At 45.7% G+C, this 27,592-nt stretch overlaps 12 protein-coding genes across 12 annotated transcripts; 4 read left to right on the top strand and 8 right to left on the bottom strand.

Moving 5' to 3' along the window:
- Positions 1-201: 201 nt before the first annotated feature.
- On the top strand, positions 202-762 carry MCYG_02414 (conserved hypothetical protein; the record flags this gene model as incomplete). The annotated part of the gene is made up of 2 exons (XM_002849434.1): positions 202-643; positions 671-762. 2 exons carry the CDS (start codon positions 202-204, stop codon positions 760-762), a joined length of 534 nt encoding a protein of 177 aa, XP_002849480.1.
- Positions 763-1,040: 278 nt separating this feature from the next.
- MCYG_02413 (conserved hypothetical protein) lies at positions 1,041-2,055 on the bottom strand (the record flags this gene model as incomplete). The annotated part of the gene is made up of 2 exons (XM_002849433.1): positions 1,041-1,375; positions 1,398-2,055. The coding sequence occupies 2 exons, from the start codon at positions 2,053-2,055 to the stop codon at positions 1,041-1,043; spliced, it is 993 nt and encodes a 330-aa protein (XP_002849479.1).
- A 1,648-nt stretch (positions 2,056-3,703) lies between these two features.
- Positions 3,704-4,450, top strand: MCYG_02412 (conserved hypothetical protein; the record flags this gene model as incomplete). Its single annotated transcript, XM_002849432.1, has 2 exons — positions 3,704-3,850; positions 3,908-4,450. The coding sequence occupies 2 exons, from the start codon at positions 3,704-3,706 to the stop codon at positions 4,448-4,450; spliced, it is 690 nt and encodes a 229-aa protein (XP_002849478.1).
- Positions 4,451-5,111: 661 nt separating this feature from the next.
- MCYG_02411 (NAD(P)H-dependent D-xylose reductase) lies at positions 5,112-6,215 on the bottom strand (the record flags this gene model as incomplete). Its single annotated transcript, XM_002849431.1, has 3 exons — positions 5,112-5,141; positions 5,199-5,986; positions 6,050-6,215. 3 exons carry the CDS (start codon positions 6,213-6,215, stop codon positions 5,112-5,114), a joined length of 984 nt encoding a protein of 327 aa, XP_002849477.1.
- A 650-nt stretch (positions 6,216-6,865) lies between these two features.
- Positions 6,866-9,681, bottom strand: MCYG_02410 (multiple RNA-binding domain-containing protein 1; the record flags this gene model as incomplete). The annotated part of the gene is made up of 4 exons (XM_002849430.1): positions 6,866-8,080; positions 8,138-8,410; positions 8,625-9,335; positions 9,454-9,681. The coding sequence occupies 4 exons, from the start codon at positions 9,679-9,681 to the stop codon at positions 6,866-6,868; spliced, it is 2,427 nt and encodes an 808-aa protein (XP_002849476.1).
- Positions 9,682-10,041: 360 nt separating this feature from the next.
- MCYG_02409 (dynein light chain) lies at positions 10,042-10,693 on the top strand (the record flags this gene model as incomplete). The annotated part of the gene is made up of 7 exons (XM_002849429.1): positions 10,042-10,072; positions 10,143-10,165; positions 10,221-10,254; positions 10,314-10,360; positions 10,417-10,443; positions 10,504-10,573; positions 10,629-10,693. 7 exons carry the CDS (start codon positions 10,042-10,044, stop codon positions 10,691-10,693), a joined length of 297 nt encoding a protein of 98 aa, XP_002849475.1.
- A 564-nt stretch (positions 10,694-11,257) lies between these two features.
- Positions 11,258-12,108, bottom strand: MCYG_02408 (uncharacterized protein; the record flags this gene model as incomplete). The annotated part of the gene is made up of 7 exons (XM_002849428.1): positions 11,258-11,450; positions 11,522-11,562; positions 11,628-11,660; positions 11,730-11,754; positions 11,842-11,875; positions 11,956-12,009; positions 12,078-12,108. 7 exons carry the CDS (start codon positions 12,106-12,108, stop codon positions 11,258-11,260), a joined length of 411 nt encoding a protein of 136 aa, XP_002849474.1.
- A 560-nt stretch (positions 12,109-12,668) lies between these two features.
- On the top strand, positions 12,669-14,057 carry MCYG_02407 (uncharacterized protein; the record flags this gene model as incomplete). Its single annotated transcript, XM_002849427.1, has 1 exon — positions 12,669-14,057. The coding sequence occupies one exon, from the start codon at positions 12,669-12,671 to the stop codon at positions 14,055-14,057; it is 1,389 nt and encodes a 462-aa protein (XP_002849473.1).
- A 768-nt stretch (positions 14,058-14,825) lies between these two features.
- MCYG_02406 (translocon subunit) lies at positions 14,826-15,292 on the bottom strand (the record flags this gene model as incomplete). The annotated part of the gene is made up of 2 exons (XM_002849426.1): positions 14,826-14,860; positions 14,950-15,292. 2 exons carry the CDS (start codon positions 15,290-15,292, stop codon positions 14,826-14,828), a joined length of 378 nt encoding a protein of 125 aa, XP_002849472.1.
- A 1,108-nt stretch (positions 15,293-16,400) lies between these two features.
- MCYG_02405 (conserved hypothetical protein) lies at positions 16,401-17,598 on the bottom strand (the record flags this gene model as incomplete). The annotated part of the gene is made up of 4 exons (XM_002849425.1): positions 16,401-16,700; positions 16,754-16,948; positions 17,011-17,449; positions 17,516-17,598. The coding sequence occupies 4 exons, from the start codon at positions 17,596-17,598 to the stop codon at positions 16,401-16,403; spliced, it is 1,017 nt and encodes a 338-aa protein (XP_002849471.1).
- A 2,103-nt stretch (positions 17,599-19,701) lies between these two features.
- Positions 19,702-24,094, bottom strand: MCYG_02404 (proliferating cell nuclear antigen; the record flags this gene model as incomplete). The annotated part of the gene is made up of 11 exons (XM_002849424.1): positions 19,702-19,719; positions 19,789-20,078; positions 20,139-20,496; positions 21,397-21,959; positions 22,026-22,142; positions 22,459-22,477; positions 22,570-22,709; positions 22,836-23,043; positions 23,116-23,318; positions 23,713-23,733; positions 24,067-24,094. 11 exons carry the CDS (start codon positions 24,092-24,094, stop codon positions 19,702-19,704), a joined length of 1,965 nt encoding a protein of 654 aa, XP_002849470.1.
- Positions 24,095-24,434: 340 nt separating this feature from the next.
- MCYG_02403 (C6 zinc finger domain-containing protein) lies at positions 24,435-26,104 on the bottom strand (the record flags this gene model as incomplete). Its single annotated transcript, XM_002849423.1, has 3 exons — positions 24,435-25,208; positions 25,265-25,978; positions 26,045-26,104. 3 exons carry the CDS (start codon positions 26,102-26,104, stop codon positions 24,435-24,437), a joined length of 1,548 nt encoding a protein of 515 aa, XP_002849469.1.
- Between the last annotated feature and the right edge of the window lie 1,488 nt (positions 26,105-27,592).

The following is a 27,592-nucleotide window of genomic DNA, read 5'->3' as shown; positions in this document are numbered from 1 at the left end:
CTGCATTTTCTCTGATACCTACTTTGTGGACAATAGGATGACTAAAGCTGTTACCGCCAGTAGGCATGAATGGCTTGAGTAGAAGACATTGGGAATAAAGCAATGATTTTATACCCAAACTTCATAACTTGTTACTAAATACCTTGTTCCAAAAGAAAAAGCAAGACTTGCAAGCTGTCATCTTCAATCTCTACTGTGGAAATGTTCAATTTCTTCTCATCCTCTAAGGCTACCTCCTCGCACTCCTCCTTCAGCCCCAACCCAAATGCCCCGCCAGGCCCTCAAGACGACGACAACGGCGTTAGAGTCGAAGCCAAAGGAGTATATATGATTCTCTGGAGAACCGACCTTCCAAGAAAATACCATTGGGGAGTTCTTGTCGCTACAACCGAGACTCAAGGCTTCCTGTTCCACCAAAACTTCAGCGGAACCCTTTGGCGCTATGTAGTTGAGCCTAAGAACATAACGAAATCCGGAAGATTACTCGTTGCCCTTAAGCTTGGTGTGGTCCCAGATGTTACGGATGAGTGGATGGGCGCCATGAAAAACTGCATTCGATCAACTGAAGTGCCAGGAAGCGAATTTACGTGTCGAACCTGGGCTCTTGCGGCCGTGTACGAACTTGCCAACTGCGGATTCATTGGTATGCTTCCTAACTGGGAGGTCATAGATAAGATTGAGGAGGAGGCGAAAGATTTAGCAATTCATGCGCTAGACACGGATCAGAAATACGTTGCCGTCAGTGAGCAAAGTCGTCCGTAACTGCTGGGTTGATAGACGGGAGTTATTTTCGAATATCTTCTACCCGGCAATTAGTGGATATAATATATATTATATCAACTATTTGCTACGGTAGAATTCCCTATGATCGTTCTATATTTCTGCGTTCTGTTGTTGTTGGTTAGGGCAATTATATATTTCATTGGAGATTACGGCAGATACATAATATATGTTGAAGTCTCCAAGATAAATGATTATATGAATTAAAAAGACAAAAATGAACACCAAGGAATAGTGCATCTATACTCATCTATACTATATCAAAACGTGGGGTTTGCCATCCAAATAAATTTCTCTGCCTCCAGTTCATCATGATAGCACTTATCAAAGGCATGGCCTAACTCTGATTCTGTGCGTTTATTACCTTGATGAGCCCAAATTGCTCTCGTGTATTCCCAATATTCTGGGGTGAAGCATGCGCTTTTCCAGTCAACCAGACCGGAGAATTTGCCACGCAGGACAAGTATATTAGACAAATGTAGATCTGAATGAGTGAAACATACACTGTGATGCTTTTCGTATAAATATCGTAACGGGTACTTGTCTCTTTGGCCCTCGAGCCCTTCTAAGAAAATTCGTAAATTCGTCCTCTGTACTATACAGTCCACATATTTTGCCTATGTCAGTCCGATGATCAGTAGTCGGGCCACCAAGAGTATCACAAATAAGATAATCGGCGTGCGGGTTTGGGATCTGGCGATATTCTGAAATATGTCTCCCCAGGTCTTTTGCAAGTTGGATGCGCTCATCATACGACATGCGATAATAGACACTATCCGCAGGCACGCCGGGAATCATAGTCATAATCAGGTACCCTACGTTGTTTTTCTCATCCCTTGTAAAGCCAATAAGTTTTGGAGCCGGTATTGATGTCATTTTGTCAATAAGGAGCAGGGCATTGGCTTCGTTTCGATCCACCCTTTTTCCAATTTTTAAACATAGGCCCCCAGGAAGATATCTGAAGAATGGGTTATCTTGCGGATACCAACGGTTAACCGCTTTAACAATAAGCTGAGCAATTTTTAACTTCAAAAATTCTGGTATCACGAGAAATAATCCACGTAAAATGCGTTGCCCGAACTTTCCAAGCGTTTTTGTATCTATACGCAAGTCAGCGTCCATGTAGCTCGACACTAAGTGGTACTGTAACGAACCTGTGCTATATGACTGCCACCCACCCTGAACTTCTTTCTCGATAGACATGTAGTAATTAAATGCAGAAATAGGTCTATGGATAGCGAGTAAGAACCCGTCAGGCAATGGCAGCCTAGCCATGTCTGGAGTTGACGGCTGAATGGAAAAGGTGCAGTTTTTTGGAAGTCCAGCCACTCTGAACTGTCCAGGAATTCCACTGAAAGGAGCTCAAATGAGTATTTTCCTATTATGTAAATCGAAAGGGATAAAGAGAACGGGGTAAAGGGGAATATAGACTACTGACAGATACCTCTGTCTCATTGATCCGGTTCTTAAACATTGAGATACGCCCACTTCGGAACGCAGAGCTCGCTGATGAGCTCATCAACCAAAGGTTTTTGAGGCATTCTTCCTGATTTTTATTGCAAGAATTCAAAAATAGAAACAGCTTCTCTGTCATTTGTGGTGATATCCAGGCTTCAAGGGTAGGTCGCAATGCTCCCTATTTTCTGTAAGATTAAGTTTCGTCAAGTATAAGTTGGAAAACCTACACCAGGTTGGATTTCATTATCATCTATGATTGATGGTGAGACAATATATGTAGCCTTGAGGGCACCAGATTCTCCCGACACATAACAAACATTGTTCTGGCGTCCCTTGAGGGCAGAACATAATTCAGGAGATACACCTGGTGAATCGCAAGTGACTAGACGTAACCAGTTAGAATGCAAGGAAAATATCGAGGGTTACGAGGCAGGATAACTATACATTTTTCAGCCAATACATGCAAATTTTCTAATATAGAGCGCAGTTTTCCTTCAAATGAACCTTCAGGGTTCTTTGTGGCTACGTCGAGCAGGAACCTACACGCTAGGTCCTTATCAACAGCATTGTAGAGGAAAAACTTTAGGCGTAAATGCTCAAAAGCAGCAAGATGAGCAGAATCAATGATAGACAAAGCTTGAAACAAGAGCTCCTCATTATACAAGCCAGAGCTCTTTTTGAAGTACGTTGTTGTTAGGACATGCACATTAAGAGGTCGAGATCATAGGATTACTTATGTAAGCATAGAACTAACTACAAGGAAAAAACTCCTGGTAACCTAAAATTTTCAGTTTGTTATTTGACTCGATTCCATAGTATCGTAGTGCAGTTGAATGTTTCTTCGTAAGTACATGTACACTGTTTAAAAACGGTCTGTTGACAGCCCTTTTTAAAACACCACCTGTAATAGTCATCTATCGGTGAAACGGCGTTGCCCACCGCATTGTAATATTCCCGGATGGACTCGTATTCGGCCTCGGTAAGAGCTATGTCTATTCCCAAGGGTATAAACAACGAAAATAATCTTGATTTCATCAGATACTATGTCGTCTTTAGGACATAGGCCATGGCTTACCAATAACCAAAGTTGTGGAGTCGGTATAGCATATATTCCTTCATATTCTTGAATTCCTCGCCACAATCGTCAAATGTCACGATATAGTTTGGTAATGTTTGACAAAATGCGGAACTTTTAAAGGGTCCACGTCTTAGCGAGTGTATACTATGTATAGAGTTGTGATACTAGTCTCGGAATCACTGCAAGACGTGTACAGGCTGTCAAATGGCCAATCGATTTAACCTCCCTTTTTATGGCGTGGCTATTAGTTACCGATTACATAATCCAGGACTCTTTCTGCTATCTGAAGGTTAGCTACAGGACAACAGCAAACAGAGAATGTTCATCTCGAAAGTATGAAATAGCATACCCAGCTTATACTTTGATAAGCTGTATTGGGCGCTCGCAATGGCGTCTTCCTCGCTCCGTACTTCCATTAACAGCCGCCAGGTGTATATCCGGATGCAACCTGCTCCTCGCACGCTATCCCAAAGCAGATCAGTCCTGAAATCATTGCAGAAATTTGGAGAAGTATCCTCTTTTCTTAACACGAAGGTAAAGTGAACTGGCTCTATCGCACGCTCATTATCTGCAATGCTAACTCGCAAGTAGTATTTCAAGATTAGAACGTCCACATCTGGTGGCACGGCATTTGCAATTTTCGAGTCGTCTCAAGCAGCATCTGACGCAATCAAGGCATCACCATTGACCGTTCATCTCTCGCATCCAAGACTGAATAAATCTATCCATGAACACCCAAGCTCCTCTAATTCCGGCGAGCATGTTCCGCCTCACCTATCAGGTACATCTAACGAAACCATCAAATGCACAATCCAAGAATCAGAATACGACCACAAGGAAAATATGCGGAAAAACCCCTACAATATGGGGTTCCAGATTTCACGCCACTGGATGGAGGTGCAAGATTTGATGCGCTCGCCGAACAACAGCGTACCACTTGTGGAATACGCAGATTGCTTCATAAAGCGGAAGTTTTCCATGCCATATCGGATCCAAGACCGGTATTATGACAATACTGTTAAAGCGGGAGGAACTTCGTTAATGGAAATGTGGAAGCAAGGCATTGAAGAGAAGAAATCTGAGGTTAAACGCCATGATACCGAGGAGTCCAAACAAAGTCCTGATTCTGGTTGACTTACCAGATGAATCTACCTCTGCTCATTCAAATATAGGTACTTGACTACGGTGGGTTGAAAAACACCGCAGATCAGTAGTCATTGTTGGTTTTCGCAAACATACAGCCAGTTTGACTTTGACCCAAAGGAAGTGGTTAAGGTTATACTAAAGGATCCGACTTATTGCATATTCTCCGGCACTTCATAGCCTAGGGCAAGGCGCACTGTATAACAGTGACATCATCCGAGCGTTCTCAGTCTTGGTAGCTACAGGATTGCTCCTCCTTACCAAGTAATGAAGACATCCATCGGTGGTACTTGTGGATAGATCTCCATCACCCTTTATAACCATACGTCCTTCTATTAGTATTCTCGAAGAACTGTGGCAAGCCGATTATCGTGCCGTGCGGCTTTGGGTCTCCGAAAGGATGTCAATGCAACAAAAAATAAAGCCATAGAGAAGTCTCATGACCCTGGCGCGGGGATTGAAATTTCGTATTCAATTCGTTTAAAAACGCGCATTTGGCAGTCTTTTCCAGCCACCTTCATGTTTATTTTCCCTAGAATTTATAGTACATTTTGTCTGGAGCACTACCTGGCCAGTATGATCCTAATATTTTGACACATTCAAGGGCCGTGTATTTAAGTAAAGACTGGAGTAACATCGTTGCCCAAAATATTTATCCAAAAATCGGAAAGTTGACACCATACTAAATATTGAATTAGTTATGTTATAAAGCAAGTCGAAGGGGCAAACGTTTACTTACACTTGGAGGGTTGTTGAAACGTAGCCCCTGATCAAGAGCACTGATAGCCCTGAGTTCGTTCGCTGTAAGGTTGAAGCCGGTTGCATCCAAGTTCTGCGCCAGTCTGTCTGGGTTATTGCTTTTTGGGATTACCGCGATCCCTCTTTGTGTAGCCCATCGAAGCAATATCTGTGCTGGAGTTTTCCCGTGTTTCTCTGCAGAAGATTTGATAGTTGGATGCTCGAGCAGCAGGGTAGTTCCAGTAGCAGCTTTGTTTTCCAGCTCGATGAAGCTCTGCGGTCCAAGAGATGAATACGCCGTCACCACCAGTCCTTCATCCTGGGCATACTTGATTAGACCCTCCTGGGTAAGATATGGGTGGTGCTCTATCTGAAGAGTGGAGGGTCGGATCCGGGCATATCGCAATAAGTCCATAATCAACTGAGGGCTAAAGTTGCTGATTCCAATGCTGCGAGCCAGCCTCTTATCCACAAGCTCTTCCATTGCCCCCCAGGTCTTATAGAGAGGGACGTTACCACTCTCAGCTTTCTCACCAGGAGCAGACCACTCCGGGGGATATCGGACTTCAGGGTCGACATATTTCAGGGAGATAGGGAAATGGACGATGAACAGGTCGAAATAGTCAATTCCCCAGTGGGACAGTTGACGACGACAGGCCGGTTCAACATGCTCGGGATCGTGAAAGGTGCCCCAGAGCTTAGAAACGATGAAGAGATCCTCCCGTCTCACGATCCCTTCCTTGATAGCGCGAGCTACACCTTTGCCGGCCTCGACTTCGTTTCCATAATCTGGGGAACCGTGAGCAAAGATATCCCATGAAACTGATCAACTAATAAATATATCCCACGTACCACAGGCACCATCAAACAGACGATAGCCGGTTCGAATGGCATTGTACACTTGGTCTGCGCAGGTTTCCTTGTTGACTTTCCATAGTCCAAACCCCACGATCGGCATGGCGTACCCGCTGTTCAGCTTGACTGCAGGAGCCGTTAGATTTGGGGTCGTCGACGCCATTGTTTCTGTATGTTTCTTTTCCAAGACGCTATAAATGCAGAGATTCAGAATATTCCTCTTCCGTCTGAACGATTCTCGAGCGGTGCTAAATAAAATAGAAGAAAATTCGACAGTCGATGGCGAGTTTTCTACCTTTGAGGAAGAAAGCGGATGCAGTGGATACGTACGGGACGAACCAAAAAACGGGTGTAATAAAACTATCAATCGACCAGGAAAAATGTATATGTGGGCGATGTATAGATCGCGGGGGAGGAAATCTGAGCGGAAGATGGAGTCTTTCTATCTTGATATGAGCTGGGATACTCCTCTACCGGTGCTTCTGGCATATTTATAATGAACGGTCAACGGATGCTGCTGGAGAAGAAGCCAACACCAAGTGGCGACTTCACGATGGGCATCATGACGAACATGGGAAAAAAGACCATAGGAGGCTCATCAACTTGGCAAGTGGAACCACGGGGATAGCGTTGAGTATCGCTTATGGTATTTTCCAGGGCTATGCTAGGGCGTGGAAGACGTATACAAAGCTGGCTGAGGGTCGGTTTGAAGTCGCTTGGACAAGCCCAGGGAGTTTTTACCCCTTAAAGAAGTGGGATTTCGCATTACTAACTACCAAACAGCTATTCTATGTGCATATACAGTCGTAACATCTAATCCTCAAGGTCCGCATCAACATGAAATTTCTTTCGTCCAGGCCCCATAAGTTTCTGTATCTTAACCTTGTTCACTTGCGCGTCCATCTTCCTCTCGATCTCCTTGATCTGGTCTTCCGGGTCGGTGGCCTCCTCAGAGACGAATTCTAGCACAAGCCGTCGGCCGAGAAGATGGGTATTTCGCAAAGCATCCATCGCGTTCTCAGCCTCCCTCGAGCTCACAAAGTCGGCAAAGGCGAAACCACGAGCAGTCCTGTCGAATTTCTTCGGCACACGGACAGACCGAAGTTGGCCATAAGCCGCAAAAAGGGACCAGATATCCTTCTTGGTTGCTTGGAACGGCAAGTTTTTGATAATGATTTTGGTTCGCTTCGCGGATGCTTTCTTCGCATTGTCCTCCCGCCGCCGCTGCTCGGCTGCATCCATCCCCTTGTGGGAGGGTTTGATGACGAGCTCATGCTGGTCGAGCTTATACCCATTAAGAGCCTTGAGAGCTGCTTCAGCCTGGGCCCGACTTTTGAATTCCACAAAGCCAAAGCCCATGCTGAGCCGTTCACCTGGTTTCTTTGGGTCTGGCCTCGTCTTCACCTGGGCAGAAATGAAGCCATCAAGGGGTCTGAATAGGTCGCTTAAGCCTGTGTCAGTAGTAATAAAATTCAGATTACGAACGAACAGGGTTGCGCTCTCCATAGGTGCTTCTGGCTCATCGGCCCTAAAGGTATCTGAGGTAGAAAAGCCTTGAGAGACGACTTTTTCGTTTAACAATGACGGCATTGTAACAGTTGGGCCGCCCTCAAACAGATCTTTTGGAGCTTTCTCTACGTAGAGAATCGATTCGCCTAGTCTTTTATAGGCAAGCCCTTTGAATGCTCGCTGAGCTTCATCAGGCATGGCAAACTCAACTATAGCAATCGTACCACTAGGTGGCATGAGAAGTCGTGTCAGTTGCCCAAAGGGTTCACAAAGTTTTTTAATATCTTCAGATGAAACACCATATGTAAAATTCTTCAATAAAAGAGCAGTGTTTCCTCTTTCACGCTGCTTAAATGACTCAATGTTAACACCATTGGCACTAAAATAGGCCTTGGTTTCTTGAATGACATGGGTTTCTGCATGGGCTTGCTTGACTGCAGCATCTGAAGAGGTTGGGTCCAGAAGTTGTGACTTTGAAACACCCAATCTGTCCGCTACCGAGGCCATTACCGCATCAGTCTATTAAACAAGTCAGCCACTAAACTCGATTACCGTTTGAGAGGCATAATATCTTACATTCATATACAGAGAATTCCAACTAAAAGTAGATGAAGCGGCCTCAGCTTTCCTTTTGATTTGCTGTTGCTTCTTCAAAGGCAGCTTCGAAATTTCGAATTCATCTAGTTTGTATGTTTTCTTTGATGAAGCAGGTAATATGTGCATTAGGCGACCCTGAAAGTCCTTTCCATCTAATTGCTTGTATGCCTCTATTGCAGCATCGCTCTCAACATACTGAATGTATGCAAAACCTTTGCTTGTGGAATGCCGTGTATCTATGGCAACATGGGTCTACTTTCAGTCAGCTTCTGTCTCATTCCATAGATGGCAGTAGTTGATATTTTATGCAATGAGGCTCTTTGGTCTTCAGATAAAAGAGGCATCTACTAAAATTCTCTTCCTGGTAACATCATGTGCAAAGCATCGGATGTCCCTATCAGGATAATCATCATATGGACTAGGAGTGGATCTCGGGAATCACCATGAATATGAAAGTATATCTTACCTCTTCGATTTTACCAAAACGAGAAAATGCAGCACTTAGATCATCTTCAGACGCGTTATAAGGTAGGTTCCGTATAAAGAGCCGCCCAGTGAGTCGGATCGATTCAATGTTAGCATCTGGAGCGGGCTCCGACACGTGATCCTGCTTTTCAATGGCATCTTGAGTGGTGGATGTTTCAGCGGGAGGAGCCTGAGCACGATCAGTGGTATTTTCCGAAGCCTTGCCTGCCCAAGTTTGAGCTAACATATCATCCTCTTCATCCAAAAGCCCAAGGAGACGGGATGTCTTTGATCGTAACCAATCATCGTCATTCTGGGGTGCTGGATGCTCAGTAGCATTACCTGGATCACTATCTCCAACAGTTTTCGTGTCTGGTGTTTGTGACTCCATTGCCAAGGTAGCCGTAGCTGGCTCCCCAGTATTTTGCATATCAATATCACTCTTAGTTTCAGGGTTTTCTTTTTCAGCATCAATCATAGGTTCGCGCTCCTGCTCTTGAGGCACTGCTAGACTGCTACCGCTATCCGCCCACGTCCGAGACTTCGTGGGCGGTTGCATAGCAGTGAGGTATTCTTGCAGGTTTGAATCCTCAACCGTATCTTGTGAAGGGCGCTTCCGCTTTAGAGAAGGAGGATGGCTTTTAGCATCCAGGTGTTTTCTATACCTTGCACGTAAATCTGCTTCGCCATTGGCGTCGACCTTTGAAAATATCTAGTCAGCTTTACTTCATCGTGCCCTTCAAGGCCGGTTAGCCTCGTAATAGCCAAATATCTGGAAACATGGCTCGCATGAGGTCCTGCACTGCTAGAGGGGGATGCAAGGTACTTACAGCTCTGGCCATTTCCACTGATATCCTTGACATGTTAATGAATGTCTTATTGAAGTACTTGATAGCATTTTCAGCAAGATTTGGACCCTTGAATCCTACAAAGCCAATTCGTCTGTTGGGAATGACATGTGCATCTGTAACCTCGAACCGCTGAGCAAAGTGATTTCGTAGTTTATCACTTGTAAGCGAGGGCGGGAGTCCAGATACAAACACGCGAGTTCCCTCCATGCTTCTTAACGGATAAAGTAGCACACTGTTTAGCCACGAATCTTATTACATCCTTTCGTGGAGTTGAAGGTGGAAAAGATGGATGAAAAGCGTTGAAGTTTGAATATTTTTTTTTTCTGCTTTTGATATATTTTTTCTGCTGCACGAAGGCGGTGAGATGATTGTGCATTATGTCATCACATTCTGCCATGGTCTGTGCATCCAGCCTTTCATCCCCAAAAAGAAAAACGAAAACAGAAGAAAGAGACGCATAAGAGAAGACGAAACCGAACAAAACCAAGGCCGAGTCAGAGCTCCTGAGTTACCGTTGTTTATTACAGGTTTACAACCTTTTATTCGCCAATTCTATTGTCAGTCAATATGGCTACCGAGAAGCGGGAGAAGCTCGAAGGTATTTTCCACCCTGTTATTCTGCTTCCCCTCCGCATCTGATAAGCTAACGGCTGGGACGCGAAATATAGCCCAGATCAAATCTGTGGACATGGTGAGCGAGTACCGGTCCTGATATACAATATTCAATCCCTAATAGTCTGAAATAGAACGATGACATGCAACAGGAAGCCATTGAAGTTGGTACGTGTACCTAACGCTCAGCGCTTGCGCTTGACGTCGCTAACACAACCACCATCCAGCTACCGAGGCCATGGAGAAATACCATATCGAAAAAGCAAGTGATGATGCGACCTGAACGGCAGTTTTGCGTTTCTGGGATCTAACTAACCGAGGCCACAATAGGACATTGCACAATTTATAAAGAAGGAGGTTTGTTTCCTTTATGCACAGCTATAACGAAGGGTACACAAATGCTGATAATAAGATCAGTTCGACTCACGAAAGGGTGCTACCTGGCACTGCATAGTTGGAAGGAACTTTGGAAGCTTCGTTACCCATGGTATGTATTCTTCTATTGAACTGTTGATGCATCGAGTTAACCAGTTCTTATGCAGAAACTAAGCATTTCATATATTTCTATCTTGGTCATTGCGCTATTCTTCTATTTAAGACGCAATAAGCGTGCAACGACTTTTGGATTCTTCGAGCAGAGCGTACCATCGTTACCTTTCCTTCACGATCATGTGCCAGGCCGTTGTGAGCCAGACTCGGGATGCGCGGGCATAAAGTTTTTATTGGAGGAGGCCTTGTGTTAATGAATGTTGTTCTTCCTTACACCAAGGATATCCTTCGCTTTTATATTAATGATACTCTCTAAAGCAAATATGGAATATGGTTTATACTGCTCTTAATTTGCCTGTTAGTTGGCGGTTGCTCTTTGGGATGGATCCAACATAGTATCCAAAGCTCAAGCCAAGTGCTATATATCCCATTAAAGCTTCTCAATTCAAGCGATATCTCATTAGATATTATGGGTTCATTGTACAAGTGTAGCTTGAAACCACGAGAAAAGGGAATGGTATCTAGGTACAGAAGGGTAATATCAAGGGGCAAAAGGGATTAGGGGTATTAACGCAGGACGCGGGTGAAAGGAAAATACAATACAGCTAGAAACGACCTTCACACCCCATAAAATTAAACACACGAGCGAACGGTAGGCACTGACGCGGCATAATCCCTATCGTTACTTATAACCAGGCGGCTGTGGCTGTTGGTACTGCTGATACTGTCCCGGCGGCCCTGGCGGTCCTCCTGGCGGTCCTCCTGGCGGGCCGTACTGTTGACCTTGGTACTGTGGAGAAACTCCAGGCGGTGGCCCGTGTCCTTGACCTTGGCTTTGGCCTCCAGGTCCTTGAGATTGAACGTCCGGCCTCACTCTAAAGCACAACTGTTAGGATATGACCTAAATGTGAAGGCAAAATCCTCAAAAGAAGGAGGATCCACTCACGATAAGTCTTGCGAGAACCGGCAGATATGGCAGTATACTTCCTAAAAATAAAATCAGCAAAGGAGTGTCCATGAAGATTCTAACACAGCAAGCAATAAAAACTCACTTTATACTTGTGCATAGCTAATGGAATAAGTGGCTATTAAAAGTGATGTTCGATTAGGACCTTCATATTCCAGGCAGGTAAAGCATAGGTTGAAGTTCATACAATAAAGCAGACAGTGAAGAAAGGCCTATTATTATTAAATGTTAGCAGGTTATGCTGGTATAGGGAATGACCACCGTTTTCCTCAAAAGTGCTCGATTAGAGACTGACTGACCATCTGGTAATACAACGGCCTGACCAATTACCACCTGATCAAGTAATATCCTAATTTAGAAAACGGACTCGATGCAAGGCGCATAGCTGCATATGCACAGCATATCCATCTTACAATTCTGGCATTGGGCCGTGACATGCTCATATCCTTGCAGCTGGGAGGTGAACTCTGGTAATAAGAAGGGATTCTAGGATTAGTCCGTGGCCGTTGAAGCCGTCGACGGGATCTCGACATACCATGAGTACCAAAGGTTATACAGATAGCCATGGCTAGATCTCGAATGCAACTCTTGGGTAGTAGTTTAACACGCAGCGAAGTTTCTCGTGAGTCGGTCGGTGAAGGTGAAGTAGAGAGAAAGGAGTTTCTGTTTATTACGAAGAGGTTTGAAATGACGCACGCCGTACTTGGCTAGGATCGGCAAAATGGCCGCTTTGGCTTAGAGTTTTTTTTTTTTATTCCAGCCGCAAGAGGGAAAATATTGATGTTCTTGTTTATTTACGAGCGAGCAGCTTTGGTATTTAACTTGTCTTCGTATATCTGCAGGGGCTTTGACAGGCTGAGTAAGCTTATATAATATAATATCGGGACTACCGTTGATCCGCGTTGCATTTTTGGGCCAATCCAGTCCACTCACATCCGACCATGGTTCACTAAGTACCAAGTAGATTCAAACTTCTTTCAAAGCCGTGACAGTCATTGACGTCAGCAACACTTGCTATATATCAACGAAGTTGATATATTCTCTCTCTCTCTCTGTCTCCTAATTCCAGGAATTAGGACCATCACGTCTTGCTCTAAAATTCAAATAGTCAATATCCTCAAATACGATGGCAGCCCCTTTGATAGCCTCACCTGTTCGAATCTCACCAGATATCTCGATATTACGTGACAAATTACCCTATGTCAACTACGAGGCATCTCTTTTGAGACCGGATAACCATGCCCATCCTCACGCGTCGATTTTGCAAAATCAGCAATTACCTATGCATGAGACCAACGCGTTACGCTGGAGGAAGCTCATGCCTACTTATGGATCCCGACATATTCATGATGTTGCTGAATTCTCTCTATGGTGCGAAGAGAAAGGCGATTTTAAACATCCAACTTCAGAACAGTCAACATGGATCATGCACTACTATAAAGCCAAAGAAGTGCGCTTTGAATATCCCTTGATTATCATAATTACGGATAATCCTCCGAAGCCGCTAACGCTTACTATTGCTGGTGTGGCGGCGGTGTTTGTCTCGGATGCACCCCTCAGCGCAGGTTTCCATGTTAACACTGCCTATGCATCCCCTCGCGTGCCTGATCCTTCTCCAGTTTTTCTTAGAAAGTGGCTTGCACCTACAAAGGCGGAGACAGATCTTATCCTTATTTCTCTAGCTCCTCTATGTAACGTCAAGGCTATTAATTGGTATGGATATCATTGTTATGTCGAGCTACATACAAATGACGGAAGATCCTACGATAGGCATTCACTGCCTGGCCGTGTTGCCGGAAAGATGACAACATATCACCATTCGGATAGCAGCTTCTGGGACGATATGAAATCGCTGGAATTAACACGGCGCATCGATCCGCAAGCTTTTACAACGGCACCAGCTTTACAGGACCGTACAAACTATCTACTAGAGGGAAGTGGAATTCTTCAACCCGGGGTCCGTATTGCAAGCAGCCTGGATTCCGATAACGAAAAATTCGCTGACCACGAGCTAACCACGAGCTGTGGTATACGGCTACGTCATTCCTCGGGCCAAGTTGTCGTGACTGTCGCAAACCACGGAGTTCAACATTCCCAAAAGGTTTACCATCCCAGCACCATGAATGGGTCTAAGATCGGAGATGTTGTTGAACGGTGGGAAGCCCAGGACATTGCTATGGTTGACTTGATCCCAGCAGTCCGCTTCTCGAATAATCAATATTTCCAAGCCACTGCACCCAAGCGCCTCCTCAGGTCGGATCATATACCAAATGGTGCCTGGTGCTCATGCGATGGGATGTCCACCGGTGTAGTTTTTCTTCAATGTCAAGGAACACGCATGTCTGACATCCATATGGAAGTTACGAATGGAATAAATATCAAGAAACTATACTACAAGACGGAGAAGTTGTACAGCACTTTCGGGCCGATTGGGGGACAGCTATCTGAGGGTATATGTGGCGCGCCCATAGTTGAAGAAGGAGATATGGATCGCCCAGGCGGCGGTAATTTGTAGCACATTTCGTTTTGGGGAATGAGTACATTGCGATAGCGCCTGTGCTAGACGATATCATAGACGCAGGCTGGGGGTTATACTAAGAATGATTCATTACATAGCTGCTCCGTTTTAGATATGGAAGCCTCGTCATGTATCTTACTGAGCGTCTTTTGGATTTACTGGTAAATGACGTGGTGTTTATCGTTCATTAATGGATCTACAATGACTTCTACATATCAAATATTGCTCATAGTCCAGTAGGGCAATAGGTATTAACTACGCAGGATCAAACACTACAATTCGTGCAAAAAAAGAGGTTCAATAAAGTTACAAGAGAAGTAAAGTCTAGCAAGATTTGCAGGTACGGAGGCCCCAAATATACAGCAGATATTGGGATGATGGATGGGTAAGCGAGAGAGGACGGTGTGAGGAAGCAAAAAATAAAGACACAAAAAGACGAGGACCTGCGGCGTCTAGTGCCAAAGTAAATATTATATCAATATCCTCCTTTGGCCAATGTCGTGTCCATGCTTTCCCTGAACCACAGAATGACAGAAGAGTTCCCCCTGTCGTAAGATATAGATTATAGTAAATTGTGTAGTTGTGCAGTAGAAGATGGATCCCGTCAGGTACACTGGCTCAAACCTTTCCCAGCCTTAAAATGAATATAAGAGAAGAGCAGCCTTTGTACCGTTTTAAAAAGCCGTCACTTGTGTTTTTGGTGATCAGAAATTTAAAAAAAGGACGAGCGAGAAACGAGAAGGTCCCATTAATATGGCGCCTAGTTTACGAGGAGAATTTTCGGGTGATCTTTGCAATAACTGGTAGAAGAATGAAATGCCCATGTTAGTTTGAGATCACGAGATAGACACTTGTACAGAAACCAAGGCTTGAGCCACAAGGTACATACCATGCAATCCGACGACTGAGAAAATGAACCCAAGAGACAAAACCAATACAACAACAGGGTCGACTTTCAGTCCCGGGCTCTCGTCGGTGTATAATTTCAACATGGTACCAGACGAACCACCAGCTCCGGCTGATCGAGTAGATGCTGGGCGCGCATTTCGTACTGATTCTTTGTGGTCTGCAGCAGCACGACGACGGAGGGCCGTTCGTGGGCCTCCTGGGGGAGTAGGAGAAGATGGGCGCAAGGCAGAGCTAGATCCGCCAGCTGGGCCGGACGAGCTGGATGGCTTGGATCCCTCAGCGCCTGATTCGGCACCTGATACCATTGGAGAGGAAGGCTGCATGCGAAGAAGAATTGTTAGTATCTCGTTCACTTTCGTGTATGTGTGTTTATACCGGCGGATACGGTGTTTGGGACAAAGGGGCAAAGAGAATTGAACGACAGCAAAGGATTGAGTTAAATACCATTATGAAGGGAGGCGGTTGGAATTGGTAGGATGAAGCAAAAGACGGGAGAGTTCGCTATAGAATAAAAGACCTTGGAGGAGCTAATGGTTAGATAATTGTGCCCGTTTATCTCCGAATATCTTCTGTTCTGCGTCCTGGGCTCCAAATCACGGAAGAGGCCACGATTTCTCAAGTGGTGCGGTTGTTGATTACATAAGCAGTTAACTAATAGGTCTTTTTTCTGCTGTCCATCACCGCCCTGGATTCTCTGGGGTAGCTGACATAATCAGATTCCATTTACCTTGATAGGGAATATATAGAGAGAATATCCATATATCATAATAGAGAAGATATGATGATAGTAGTAAGTAGTTACCGTCTATGGTTCATATGGCTAGAAGTGAGGGGAGATAGAGAATGCGCTGTGTGCAAACAGAAAAACAGCCACATACACACTTAAAAGGAAGCAAGGGTTCATGTTTATTTGATATGTTTATATTTCAAAGAAATCACAAAAGAGTGACAAGCGATGAGCAAAGGTAGGCTCACAGAAGTACAAGTAGGTACAAGTAGATGAAAACAAGGCAGGGGTCGTAGGAAATACATGAGGTATCATTGAAAAAAATCTTTCCAACAGATTAAAAGTTTGCTATGAAGGGGGTAATCGAACCTTTTTTGGTTTGCTTGTCGTCGCCATTGTTTTAGTTTCTTTACCATCAAATCCAAATTCCGAATAAGCATCGAGTATGGAGGGAGATTTGGTATCTTCAAGCCCAGAGTCCGAAAAAAAAAAAAAGAAAGAAAAGTACATAAAGCGAACGAAGAACGAGGGAACAATTAGAGAAAAAAAGAAGAGAGGGGGAAAAAAGGAAAGATCCTTGGGGTATATGGCATTGGGAATGTTAATTGCAAGTTTAGATTAGTTTACTTTTTCTTCTTCCTTTCCATCCTTTCCTTTCAAAGGAAAAGTTCAAAACACTTTCATTCACTATTGATTTGGTGGTTTCAATCAATTGTCATGCGAGTGGGCACAGGGTTTTGTGAGAACTGGTCGTGAAGCTCAGTGCCTTCACCCTTCTCAGCACCACGGTGCCTCTTCTTGCTTGTAATGTGTGGCTTCAATCCCTTGTTAAAATTGAGAGTGCACAGTATGGCATTAATAATCGTCATTATGATAAGAATGATGGTGGCGACGGCAAAGAATGTAAGCGATCGACGAGCAGGGAGATATGCCTGCTCCTTCGCAGGAGAATACATTCGGATCAACTTGAAGAGGAAGTAGGCAAAACCGCCAAAATATAGCAACTGTAGTTGGACATTAGTTTTGCCTAGACACAGAAGAAAGGTAAGCCACTTACGATGACGATTATCATGCCAACTGTGCTTTCACGCCGGGTCCAGAACGCAGCCATGATCAGGATCAGGATAGTAACTGGTATGGCAGCAAGAGTGAGAGCAAACTCGATAGTCTTGGTTTCTGTCACAATAACCACAAATTGAACCGTAAACCCAAGGAAGAAGAAAAAGTCAAACTTCAACAGGGCAATGTAGATCTGTGGAGGGCAGGTTAACAATGTCATACTGCCAAGAGAAGAGATAGTAAACGGGCACAAACCTGATACGTAAGGTAACGACGCTTCATCCGCAAATCGGCACTTATATGCTTATAGATCGTCCAGGCAAATTCATCATATAGCTTCCATGCAAGGAAGCTCATGGCAACTGTTCCCAGTCCGGTGATGCAAGGGATTGCGATGAGGAACGGTCTGATCTCGTCTAGTACACCAGGTTGGATAAGTTGATCCTCAGCGAGCGCCTTTACTGCGGAATCGATCTGGTCGATTTGCACGGCCCCGTAGATAAGTAGGCCAAAGTTGCAAATACACAGTCCAATCACTTGAATGGTATTTTTAAGCCGAAGTGCATCGTATACCAGAACAAGTTCGTAAACAAAACCGAAGATATAAAGGGTCAGGAACGTTGGGATAGTTTTTGAGTCGGTGTTTGTTGCTGTATTTCCATGAAGTTGTAGCTGGAAGCGGGCGAAAATATATCTATCAATCGGGTCAGACCCATCATCACATGATATAGGGATATATATATAGAGAGGTCTAACTTACGACTCAAAGGCAAGAATACAAGCAGCCTGAACCGTCGTGACTATGACAAACGACCACGTCCAGCGTGTGTTTGGTAGATACATCTTCATCGACGACTCTCCGCGAGCTGTGTATCCTTCTCTAGGCCGGTAGCCCTGACCAGGGGGAAGTAACGGGGGATCTATCCCTGGCTCTCCCAAGAGAGACGTCCGCCTCGAGTATGGACGAATTTTGGCGGCCAGCAGCTCCTTGATGGAGCCTTGCTCTCCGTTACTTTCGATGGACTAAAATCAAAAAAGATCGATAAAACAAGAAGATGCCACAACCGGGACGAGACTTGTGGATTACTCTATGGGCAACGTAGGCGCTAGAAGGCTGTGCAGGAGAGAACAATGGGCGACAGGACGCGAGTTATATCATAAATATGCGGGTTCCAGGCTGGAAGTTCGCTGTGGTGATTCTGTAAGGCGGTGCAAGGCGGCTCCGCGGCTAGGGGCGTCCCGGACAAGAGAATGAGAACCAAACGAGTGACACGGTGGAACGGGCGACGGAGAGGAGGTGTTGACCTGTCGATAAGCGAGAGAGGGACAGAGGCTAAGTCGTTCAGGAGAGAATGAGGGCGGTGCTGAGATGATCGAGAGAGGGTGTGTGTAGAGAGAGAGAGAGAAAAAAGAAGAGAGAAAGTCGAATCTGGCGGTGGAATATCGAAATGCGCAGCTCGGTGGCTTGGCGGAGCCGCCTTTTTGGGGCCTTGTTCACAACGGCCATTTTCTTCTTCTTCCTTTCCTTCTCCTTCTCCGCCTATGGATTTTTTTCCCAGTGTATATAGTTTGTGGCTGGAGCCTGCCGGCTTTGCGGTTGGTTCCCTTGGTTTCTCCGCTTGACAAGGTGCTTACTACGGCTGTACATAGTAACATTATATATTAGACTACGTTTTTCCCGTGGTTCCAGGGCTGGACCCCTGGATCCCGTCTGGCAGTGTTTTATCGCGATGGAGCAGGCCGACAAAGGTTGAAGGAAAAAACCGCCTATTGTGGCTCAGCACGGGCGGCTGGTGCAATTGAAGCTGAAGACTTGCAGTTACGTATGTCATCCCAGGCCCCTGGTCCTCCCTGGCTCCCCGTAAGATTAGTTGTTTATTTTGTCTCGACTCCATCGTGTCTTGAGATTGCATTAGGGCGGAAACTCCGTAAACGTATATGTTATTTGACTCAGGCAGGGCCCCTGGCCATGACAAGAGGATAGAACTCCGGATGGGCTGGACATGGAGCCTGAGAAGAGCTGAAAGAGAAGCTGAAAAGGCTGACTTCTGCCGTCTTGGACTCGTTGGGACTGAAGATGTTGAAAAGTTGATGTCTCAACTTTAAAAGGAGGATTCAATCACGTGATTCTACCGCACAACCCAGAAAAAAAAAGTCCTCAACTTCTTGCTTCTTCTTCTTTTCTTCTTCCTTGTCAAGCATCGTCCTCGCCAAAGCTGCGTTTCTTTGCTACACTCGCCAGTTATACTGGAGTCATCCTTGCAAATGAGAAATTCGGAGTATTCTTCACTTTCAACCCGCTTCTGCACACCCATGAAGAAGCTAGGTACTGCCCGTGAGGGCCTGGCATGAAAAGTGTCTGCAATCAGGCATCAGAAACATCGGGGGATTGGAGGGCTTCGGAGAAATCTTGAGTCCTCCCTTCACCCCTTGGGAGAGCCGTTGCGAAGATTGTGTGTGTCTTTTGTTCCCTCGGGACAAGAGATGCGACACCTAAGTGCAATACGCAGCGTGCCTTGCGCCTTCGAAAGAGGGAGCGGGTACCATTCGATTCCGATTACTCTGGCGAGGACGATGCTTCACCTTCTCTTTTTTCCCTAGGTATGGAATATCCACTCATCTGCTCTGTATATGTGCTAACATGTTTATATGAATCCAACCTATCAATGACGTGAATACTCCAACACAAGGATAGATCTGGTAAAGCAGGTGAGTCATAGTAGCTAACATACGGTAAGCTATATAGACATAATAAAAATAAATGAGATTTTATTTTAATGTTGGGGGCAATTTCAATAAACTACCACTCTAAATTTGAATTGAAAGGGTTATCTCAAATTGTACGCTTCATTATTTAATCCTCGTGATGTAAGGTGAAAGAAAATATTCCTACCCTCCCGCCCCTGTCCTTTTGGCCAGTGGAAAATTACAAAAGATACCATCAATTTATTCGTCTTCGCCAATCTGTGGAGAGTCAGTATCGTGAGGGCATCAAGCAAAACGCCTGTACGGGGGCATTGGGAGGTTACTTACCTTTGGAGCAAGATAAAACCGTACATATCCAGATCCATCAAGGGTATACTCAACGAGCAACGGGACCTCGGCAGAGAGAGACAGTCGCACTTTCGATGAAAGACTGGTGGCCTTGCAGAAGTTTAGGAGGTATTTAATAGAGAATGTAAGTGCAACAGACTCAGTAAGGGTGATGGAGACGTTCTGCTCGGGCTTGTCGACATTGGTGTTCTGTCGAATTGTTACGGCACCGTTGCCAATTTCTCCCTGGCAAGAAAATCGAACGCCATCTTTGCTTGCCTCGATTAACACTGTAATATCGAATTAGCATAACCTGGTGTATTGTTTCTTCCACATTCAATATCGCATACCTGACTCAGACAGCTGGTTCAAGTCTCCGCAAATCCGCCTAAATTCAGCCGACGGCATCTCAACCGTAGCCGAATAGTCTGTCTCTGGGATAGCCAGGTGTTCCTGGTCAATGTCCATGAGTTTGATATCATATTCGCTCACACGGTCCTTCTCCACACTCTCGAACAAAAGGTTGACGACATCAGGCGTATCATCGGCCTTGAGCGTGAGGACGTCTCCGTCCTGGGCGGCTCGTAGAACCTTCGTAAGGGAAACCAAGTTGATTCCCAGAGCGACGTTTCGGTCACATCGGAAAGGCGAGAAGCCTTCTGCTTTCAGCATCATGGAGACGAGCGCAACGTGAGAGTTGTCCATGGCCTGCAGGGCAATTCCAGAATCATTGCAGTCGAAGTTGCAGTCGTGCACAAGATCCTTTACTGCATCGACTACCTATTGATTCATATCCACGAAGGTTAGATATTGGGCATGGTCCGCCAAATTCACGATGCAGTTCAACCGTACCTTCTTCAGCATAGAAGCTTGTTCCATTCGTGCCTCCAACACTGTTTACATAGTTAATCGGTTAGGTCTCCTGCTTTATATCATCGATCAGGTCTGGGTAACGCACTCTTGACGGATTTATATCGGTGGACTGCTGGGAAAGAGTGTGCGGTCTACGGTGGGGTAGAAGTCGAAGCTGTAAACAGACCAGAAACAAGAGAGAAAGGTCGAATGTTGAACTGTAATAAGCTGCTTAAGCAAATATTTGAACGCTGATAATTGTTAAAAATCTAGTGTGAGTCTGATGATGGTAATTTGAATCTCAAGAAACTCGCTGGGCTTATTTTCGGTGTGCGATAAATCGCGCGTCGCGCGCCACGAAACCAATTTAGCTTAGGTTTTCGCGTTTATATAACTAACGCTTGCAGAACAAAAATGATGCTGTAACTACGAGTAAACACGTTCGTCAATCCATTAATTCATTTCTTAAGAAGGTCTATAATACGGGTGAATATATTACATTCTAGGGAAACACGTATGGCAAAGAAATGCATCACGTCTATAGGTGATGCTAGGAAATACAAAAAAGGAAAAAGTTGGCCGTCAACGCCGTGATGTATAGCAGATTTGTTGGATATAAAAATGAAAAAAAATGAAAAGGAATGTCAGGTATTAAAGGCTGGAGACTCTTGCACCAGCTTTATGTGGGCGAAGCTTGATCACGGTTTCAAGCTCCTTTAGCATATGGGTATTAGCCTCTGTTCTCTCTCGAGCAACGGCCTGGCGAGCCCGATCTTCCTTCATGCGCGCGATCCTTTCCACACGAGTCATTGAGCTTCGGGTTCTGGGCATGGCAATGGCTTCGAACACTTCTTCATCATCCATATTGCTGTCTGGGTTGGTGGATTTCTCCATCTCTCCGTTCAAGGCACGCAGGGCATCAGCGGGACCTCCGTCTACCGCTGTGCTGCCCCCGATGCTAAAGGTTGGCGATGATGGCGATTTGATCATGCTTGATGTGCGTCGGGAAGAGGAAGAATAACGATCGGAGGTTTCCATATTCGCTCGCATAGAAGACTTACCTGCCTCCCATTCTTGGAGTATTCCGCGTAATTCTGCGCCGATAGCTTCGTATTGAGCAAGGAGAGTTGAGCTTAGGTCCACGTCTTCGCCAGGCCTGTCTAAACAGGCATCTGACTCTTCGCGAATAAGCTGCATCCTTGCATGAAGTCCGCGTATTCCTTGAGATAACGAGTTTAGTCGTCGAAGCTGTGCCCGATATCGGTCCTTGTTGGGATTCGGGTTAAGGTTCGCCATGGGAGACGGTGCAATGATGTCACCTATAAACGCGTGTTAGATCTTATCCCAGCAGTGTAAGAAAAACGACATGGAAGAGAATCCCTTACGGTCTTGCTCATTGAGTATATCCCTGAGTTTCTCGATCCATTCGGCACTGGCATCAGCCAGGCTGTGCATTTCCTCGCTTGCCGCACTCCATCTTGCGATGTCTGCCTCCCCTCCGTCTGCAGGAAGAGCAAGGAGACAGCATAGAGCGCTTTTCCGAACAATGTAAAGCCGAGCAAACATGGACCGGAGGGATCTAAGGGACGTCTTATCGTCAACTGACTGGTCGATCACCGTCGATTCAGCAGCCTGGAGTTCCACCTGGGAAATCTCATAAATATCGTAATATTTTTCTAAACTCGTGTCATCCACGAGTGGCCGTAACCTTCGTTTCACATAGAGATACTTTTCCAGCATCTCCTCCAAGCATTTGGCTAAGATACGGCGAAGTTTCAAACATCGCCTGGTCTGTGACTGTTCCTCTAAACGGCTCACTGGTGGAAGTGGTGAGCTCCTATTCGGCTAATCAGTAAGGTATAGACAGGAGACAAACATGGCAGGTGGAAAGGGTCCCTACACTCTATATCCGCGTGAAACAAGCTCTACCTCCTGTATGAGCACGACGGATGCCGAAGCCGCAGAATCTAGGGTCTGAGCATTGCCAACGCAAGCAGTGGCAGTTTCTATCGCCTGGCAGCGCAGATATCTCAACCATTGGCGTTTCGCAAAGATGTAGAATGCAGCCACTATAGTAGTGAGAAGGAAACCAAAAAGGATGACAGTTCGAACGCTCCAGCCCGTCCTATGTATCGATCGAGCCCAGTGCAAAAGCAGGACGACGGAGAAGGAAGCCAGAGCCGTAAATATCGCACCTCGGACACCAAAGACTGCCGCTCGCGAGGTTGCCCTGTCTTCATCGCTCTGGGGAGGGTGGCTTAACAGGTTCGACACGGACGTATATGAGGGTGCGCTGGGCTCGCTGAGAAGCTGAGAGGCGATTATAGTATAGCCAAACTGTTCTCTGAATCGCTCGTTATCGGTTTTGCCTATTCTTGCGCTGATTGCTGCCTTAACGACGCCCTGTTAACAATACGTAATGCCACCAACGACCCGCAACACTCATTGATAATGATAATGATGATTCTAACTAACAGCGCAGGTGTCATGGATCCTAGCTAGAGCCTCTGGTCTATTCGGCCGCTTCAGTTTCAAAGGTTCTGGGATCTTGTTTCTGATGCGGTCCTGGAATTTCGGGGGCCCTTGGGGTGCAAAGTCAACGGTCGTGGAGTCGGAACATTCAGTCTGGGGCCAGTCGACCTCCTGCGGCATCCATTCCTGCTCAGCTTCGCCTTGACCTGAAGCCGGAAGAGCGTCATCACGTATCAGCAACCCGTTATCTTTTTTATCACAGCGGTGGTATCCTGTGTTGGCGGGGGGGAGGGGGATAACGTGTGTATGTATGTACCTTCAAGGTAAGCAGCCAGCGGCGAATCTTCATAGACGCAGGCCTCCATGGTACCGCCACATCTTCCTCCCAAGAGGTCCCTTCTTTTTTGATGGCCTTCGTTACTATTGGGATATATCAGATTTTAAGACATGTCGCTATTGAAACTCGAGAAGCCAAAGACGTAGTTGGAATTCGCCACAAGCTCGTAATCGCGCGAATATTTCTCAAAATCTTTTATATTTTTATACGGAGTTGTGTTCATCCCCAACGAGGCGAAGGAAGCCCCTATTATATTCACTTACCTCCAAGAAAAGCCTCCGACGCTAACTCCGGAGTTACACTCTTATAAGATGGGCTCTATAGCCTGATGTTTACCAACCAGTCCAAAGACGAGGCGAAAGAGCCCAAAGTTCGCCATCTCCTCAGGCACAAGAAAGAAACATGAATATTCATTCTATTTCTATGCATAGATTTTAACACGTGGAAGAAGGAAATATTAACAAGGTTCGCCTCCGAAAATAGATCTTGAATTATTTTTACTTAGCTTCGATCTTGGGATTTGATTCGAGGGAGTTTTGTTTTCTTCTGTTCGTTTCCCTTGGAAAACACCCTGCTCTACCATGCGAGTACGGGGTATGTACATAGTATGCACATACCAGGTAGTTTTGATGTGTACCGTGGCATTATGGTCGAGTCTGGAGTGGAGGACATATATTTATCCATCGACAAGCCGGAAACAAACATCATTACTGAGTGAGCTATTGGGATGTGAGGCTTGTAGGCTCTAGGTACTGCAATGCTAAAGAATATAGCAACCGTAGGGGATGTCGTTGATAAGGAAACTAATATCCCTAATGTTTATATACAAAGCGTGCTGCGCCAGGGCAGACGTTCCTCACGTGATATGCCATGACATCCATGGATAACTCACGGTAACCTCTTTTCTATGTAGTTCCTCTAATTCTATAATAATCCTTACTGAGCCTGCACCATAGGCGGTCTATAACAACGAGCGATCGGCGTTTTATGGCGAACTATCAAAATCAAGGGATACGACCATAGTATGGATGATGAACTGGAGGCCTCTCCTGCGGACTATATCTGTGACAGCCTGTATCCAGGCGATCTCCCGTGCATACTCTGGCCGGTGCGCTAGATTTCCAACCAATATTCCCAATGGTATAGAAACGGTGACTGTACCGGCCATCCTCATGGATTCTTGTAAGCAGTACTCTACCGACTGGCAGATGCTATGTACTATGGGAAGATAATCCTTGCGGTGGCCTAGCTGGGGCAGAGAGGCAGAGGAGGGCTGTCCAGTACTTGAGGATACGCGAACCAGGTCGGGCTGAATACCCTCAATAAGGCTGTAAAGATCGCAGAGCCCAACCCATAACATCATTCGTGTGGCCCAGAACATAATCATCGTCCAGGCTGACATTAGATCAGTGAACCAATATGCCATCGGGAATACGAGGCCGCCCTTGGTAGGTACCTTCAGTTTAGACGGCACAGGCCAATATGAAGGATTGGGTCCTGTCGACTGTATTTTTGCATAAACGCCATCAAGCATCCGCTCGATTTCCCAGCACTCATGCACCAGATGCTGGGCAAGTTCTACCCTTTTATCAGGCGCGAGGAACTTGAATTGAGAGCGTTTCTGAATAATTGCTGGATAACGGGCTAGACAGTCTTGCACACGGTCCATTAGCGACTTTGGGGTTATTGCCCATGGCCCTTCCATCCATTCAGGCTCAGACAAGAAGTTCGGTGTCCCCTCACGAATAGCCTGCATGATCTATGGGTCGTGTTAGCGCCGATGCTCAGGAACCGATATAGGGCCGTAATACGTACTCCAGCTGGCCGCATAGCCAGAAACAAAGCATATCCTGATCCAGAAGTGTGTGCTGCCACCCCACGAGCTCTTACCAGCTCCATCATCCCCTTACAGTGGCTTTCAACGGCAGATTTGCCATTGCTCGGACACTCAATTACCTCAAACATGCTAAGCGCCATACAAGAAAAGAGAGTCTCGTCTTCAAGCATCTTATTCTTATCCCACAAGGCTTTCTGTAGCTGGTTAAGTGAACGAGTGTAGAACTTGAGCCCTTCTCTCGACAATTGCGGTTTACCATGCATACGTCCCAGTGAGGCTGCAGCCAGCGCTACACTCGCTGATTCTAGAACTCGGGACTTCATCGGTATCTCTGTGAGGAAATATGTCCATGGCTTCCCGTCAGAGGTATAAGCGAAGTGCTGCTCGTCCAGCGGGAAGCAGTCAGAGATGAACGCATTTATCAACCCGATACAGTCGCTGTTCCTCATAATCATCCTATTGGCATTGCTGTTTTCTGTGAAGGGGTAAAGCGGGTTTTTCTTATAGGCTGTAATCTCGAGGCTATCTCTGCTATCGATCGATGCTGTTGAAGTATTCTCCTCTCCTGATTTACAACCCTTAACGTCACTGCGCTTCTTTTTTGAGCCTGGAGAGACAAAGACAAATACATTTTTATCGGGGTAGCCGGTGCATTCTCGGGTTGACTGCATACACTGAGTACATGCCGGGCGCTGGAGTCCACACTTGTACAACATCAGCAAGGTGTGGCAGTTAATTGTAAAATGCCATTTACTCACTCCGATCTTGCGTTTTCTGCAAGGTAAACATCCCTTGGATCTTCCAGGCACACCAACCATGGTGTCTCGTAGATGACAGTTGATATCAGATTGGAAGTACTTCGTGCTTTCGTGTATTAGAATCGAGCATCAGCTATTACCGCCAGGTAATGATAAATTGGCCGCAAGGAACCCGTTAAGAAAGCGAAGGGAGCCTCATAATCGTCTAGGTAGTAATTTAAATTCAAATTTCGTAGCTTCATACTAGCCTTGGAAAGAGATTAAAATATCTTGTGCATTTCAAGCGGTTTTCCAGGCCGCTACTTGTCCAAGGGTCCAGAGTAGACCCCTAGCCTTAACCCAAATACTATACGGACCCTGCAGGGCGCTGGAGATTCCTGACTTCAATCTAGCCAATCATAATCGCCATACTTGATCTCCATACATACATATAGTACATAGCAGTATGTAGGTGGAATTCCTCAAGGCAGCTGCATACGCATCCTACAACCCTGACCGCGCGTCGGGCGTATGAACGAATGAGATTCACAATCTGATCATGGCCAGAGCAGTTTGGCCAAATGCACCTCGCAATTCCAAGTCCAGCTGAGCTTTCAGCAACTGGACTGCAACTCTGTGCGACCCATTCGACTCTGTTAAACGCAAAGCCGTGGACCCGTCAGTACTCTGTACTATGTATGTTCACAACGAGCCTTCGGTCACACCATCGAATCGGTCGTAGGAGGCTGGCTGTCGGGTGCAGGACGGTTTGATAGGAGGTGTTTACTCCGTGGATGGGAAAGGTTTGCTCCATGGATATAAGTAGATGCGTTATTTGAAACGGCCTTGGATCGAATTCAGAAACCTCATCATATATAGAATGGTCGTTCACACAGAAAATAGTGTCCCGTTATTAGAAGCGGTGTCGTGGACACTCACTGGCTCCCATTTCGATACGAGCGGATGTTTTCATAGTGCCTAGATTTCTTCGACTGATTGCATATATCAGCGGGGTGAGCACTTCATCATCTATTAGGATCCATGCCATGATGGCAAGAGGACATCTTCGTAAAGTATCACCAATCCCAGCAGTGGCAGCAAGATGCAATAAATTTAACACCAGCCACTGCAGACAAGCCCAGGTGGAGATATGAGCCCAGCGCTCCTAGAATCACATAATCGTCCTCTTAAGATGCACCCTTCTAGGATAGTTCAGTCGCTTAATGTCGGATTGAAACCAACATCTTTCTCCAGGATTTTGAAAAGGTCTCTTTTCTTCATATCCGCCACATACGAAAGGGCGATTATGCGTGCTCTTGGAAGAAGGATAGTTGCAAGCTTTCGTGAAATGAGAGCAAGGAAACTGTTGTTTGTCTGGATATCGAATTTCTGCTTCTCTTTGACTTCTTGACTCCAGAAAAACCGCTGTCAAGATCTCACCGTCGGGTTTATTGGATTTATCGGGACTGTAGACATGGAGGATGGATGGATCTACTGCTAGGCAGTTCACTCATTATTTATTCAAGAGCATCAGATGAATGGACAAATAAGTTACCATAAATAAAAGCT

Source organism: Microsporum canis, genomic scaffold (genome assembly GCF_000151145.1).
Source record: "Microsporum canis CBS 113480 supercont1.2 genomic scaffold, whole genome shotgun sequence".
Taxonomy (NCBI): domain Eukaryota; kingdom Fungi; phylum Ascomycota; class Eurotiomycetes; order Onygenales; family Arthrodermataceae; genus Microsporum; species Microsporum canis.
The sequence above is the reverse complement of the archived record's forward strand: the minus strand, read 5'-3'. Positions and strand labels throughout refer to the sequence as shown.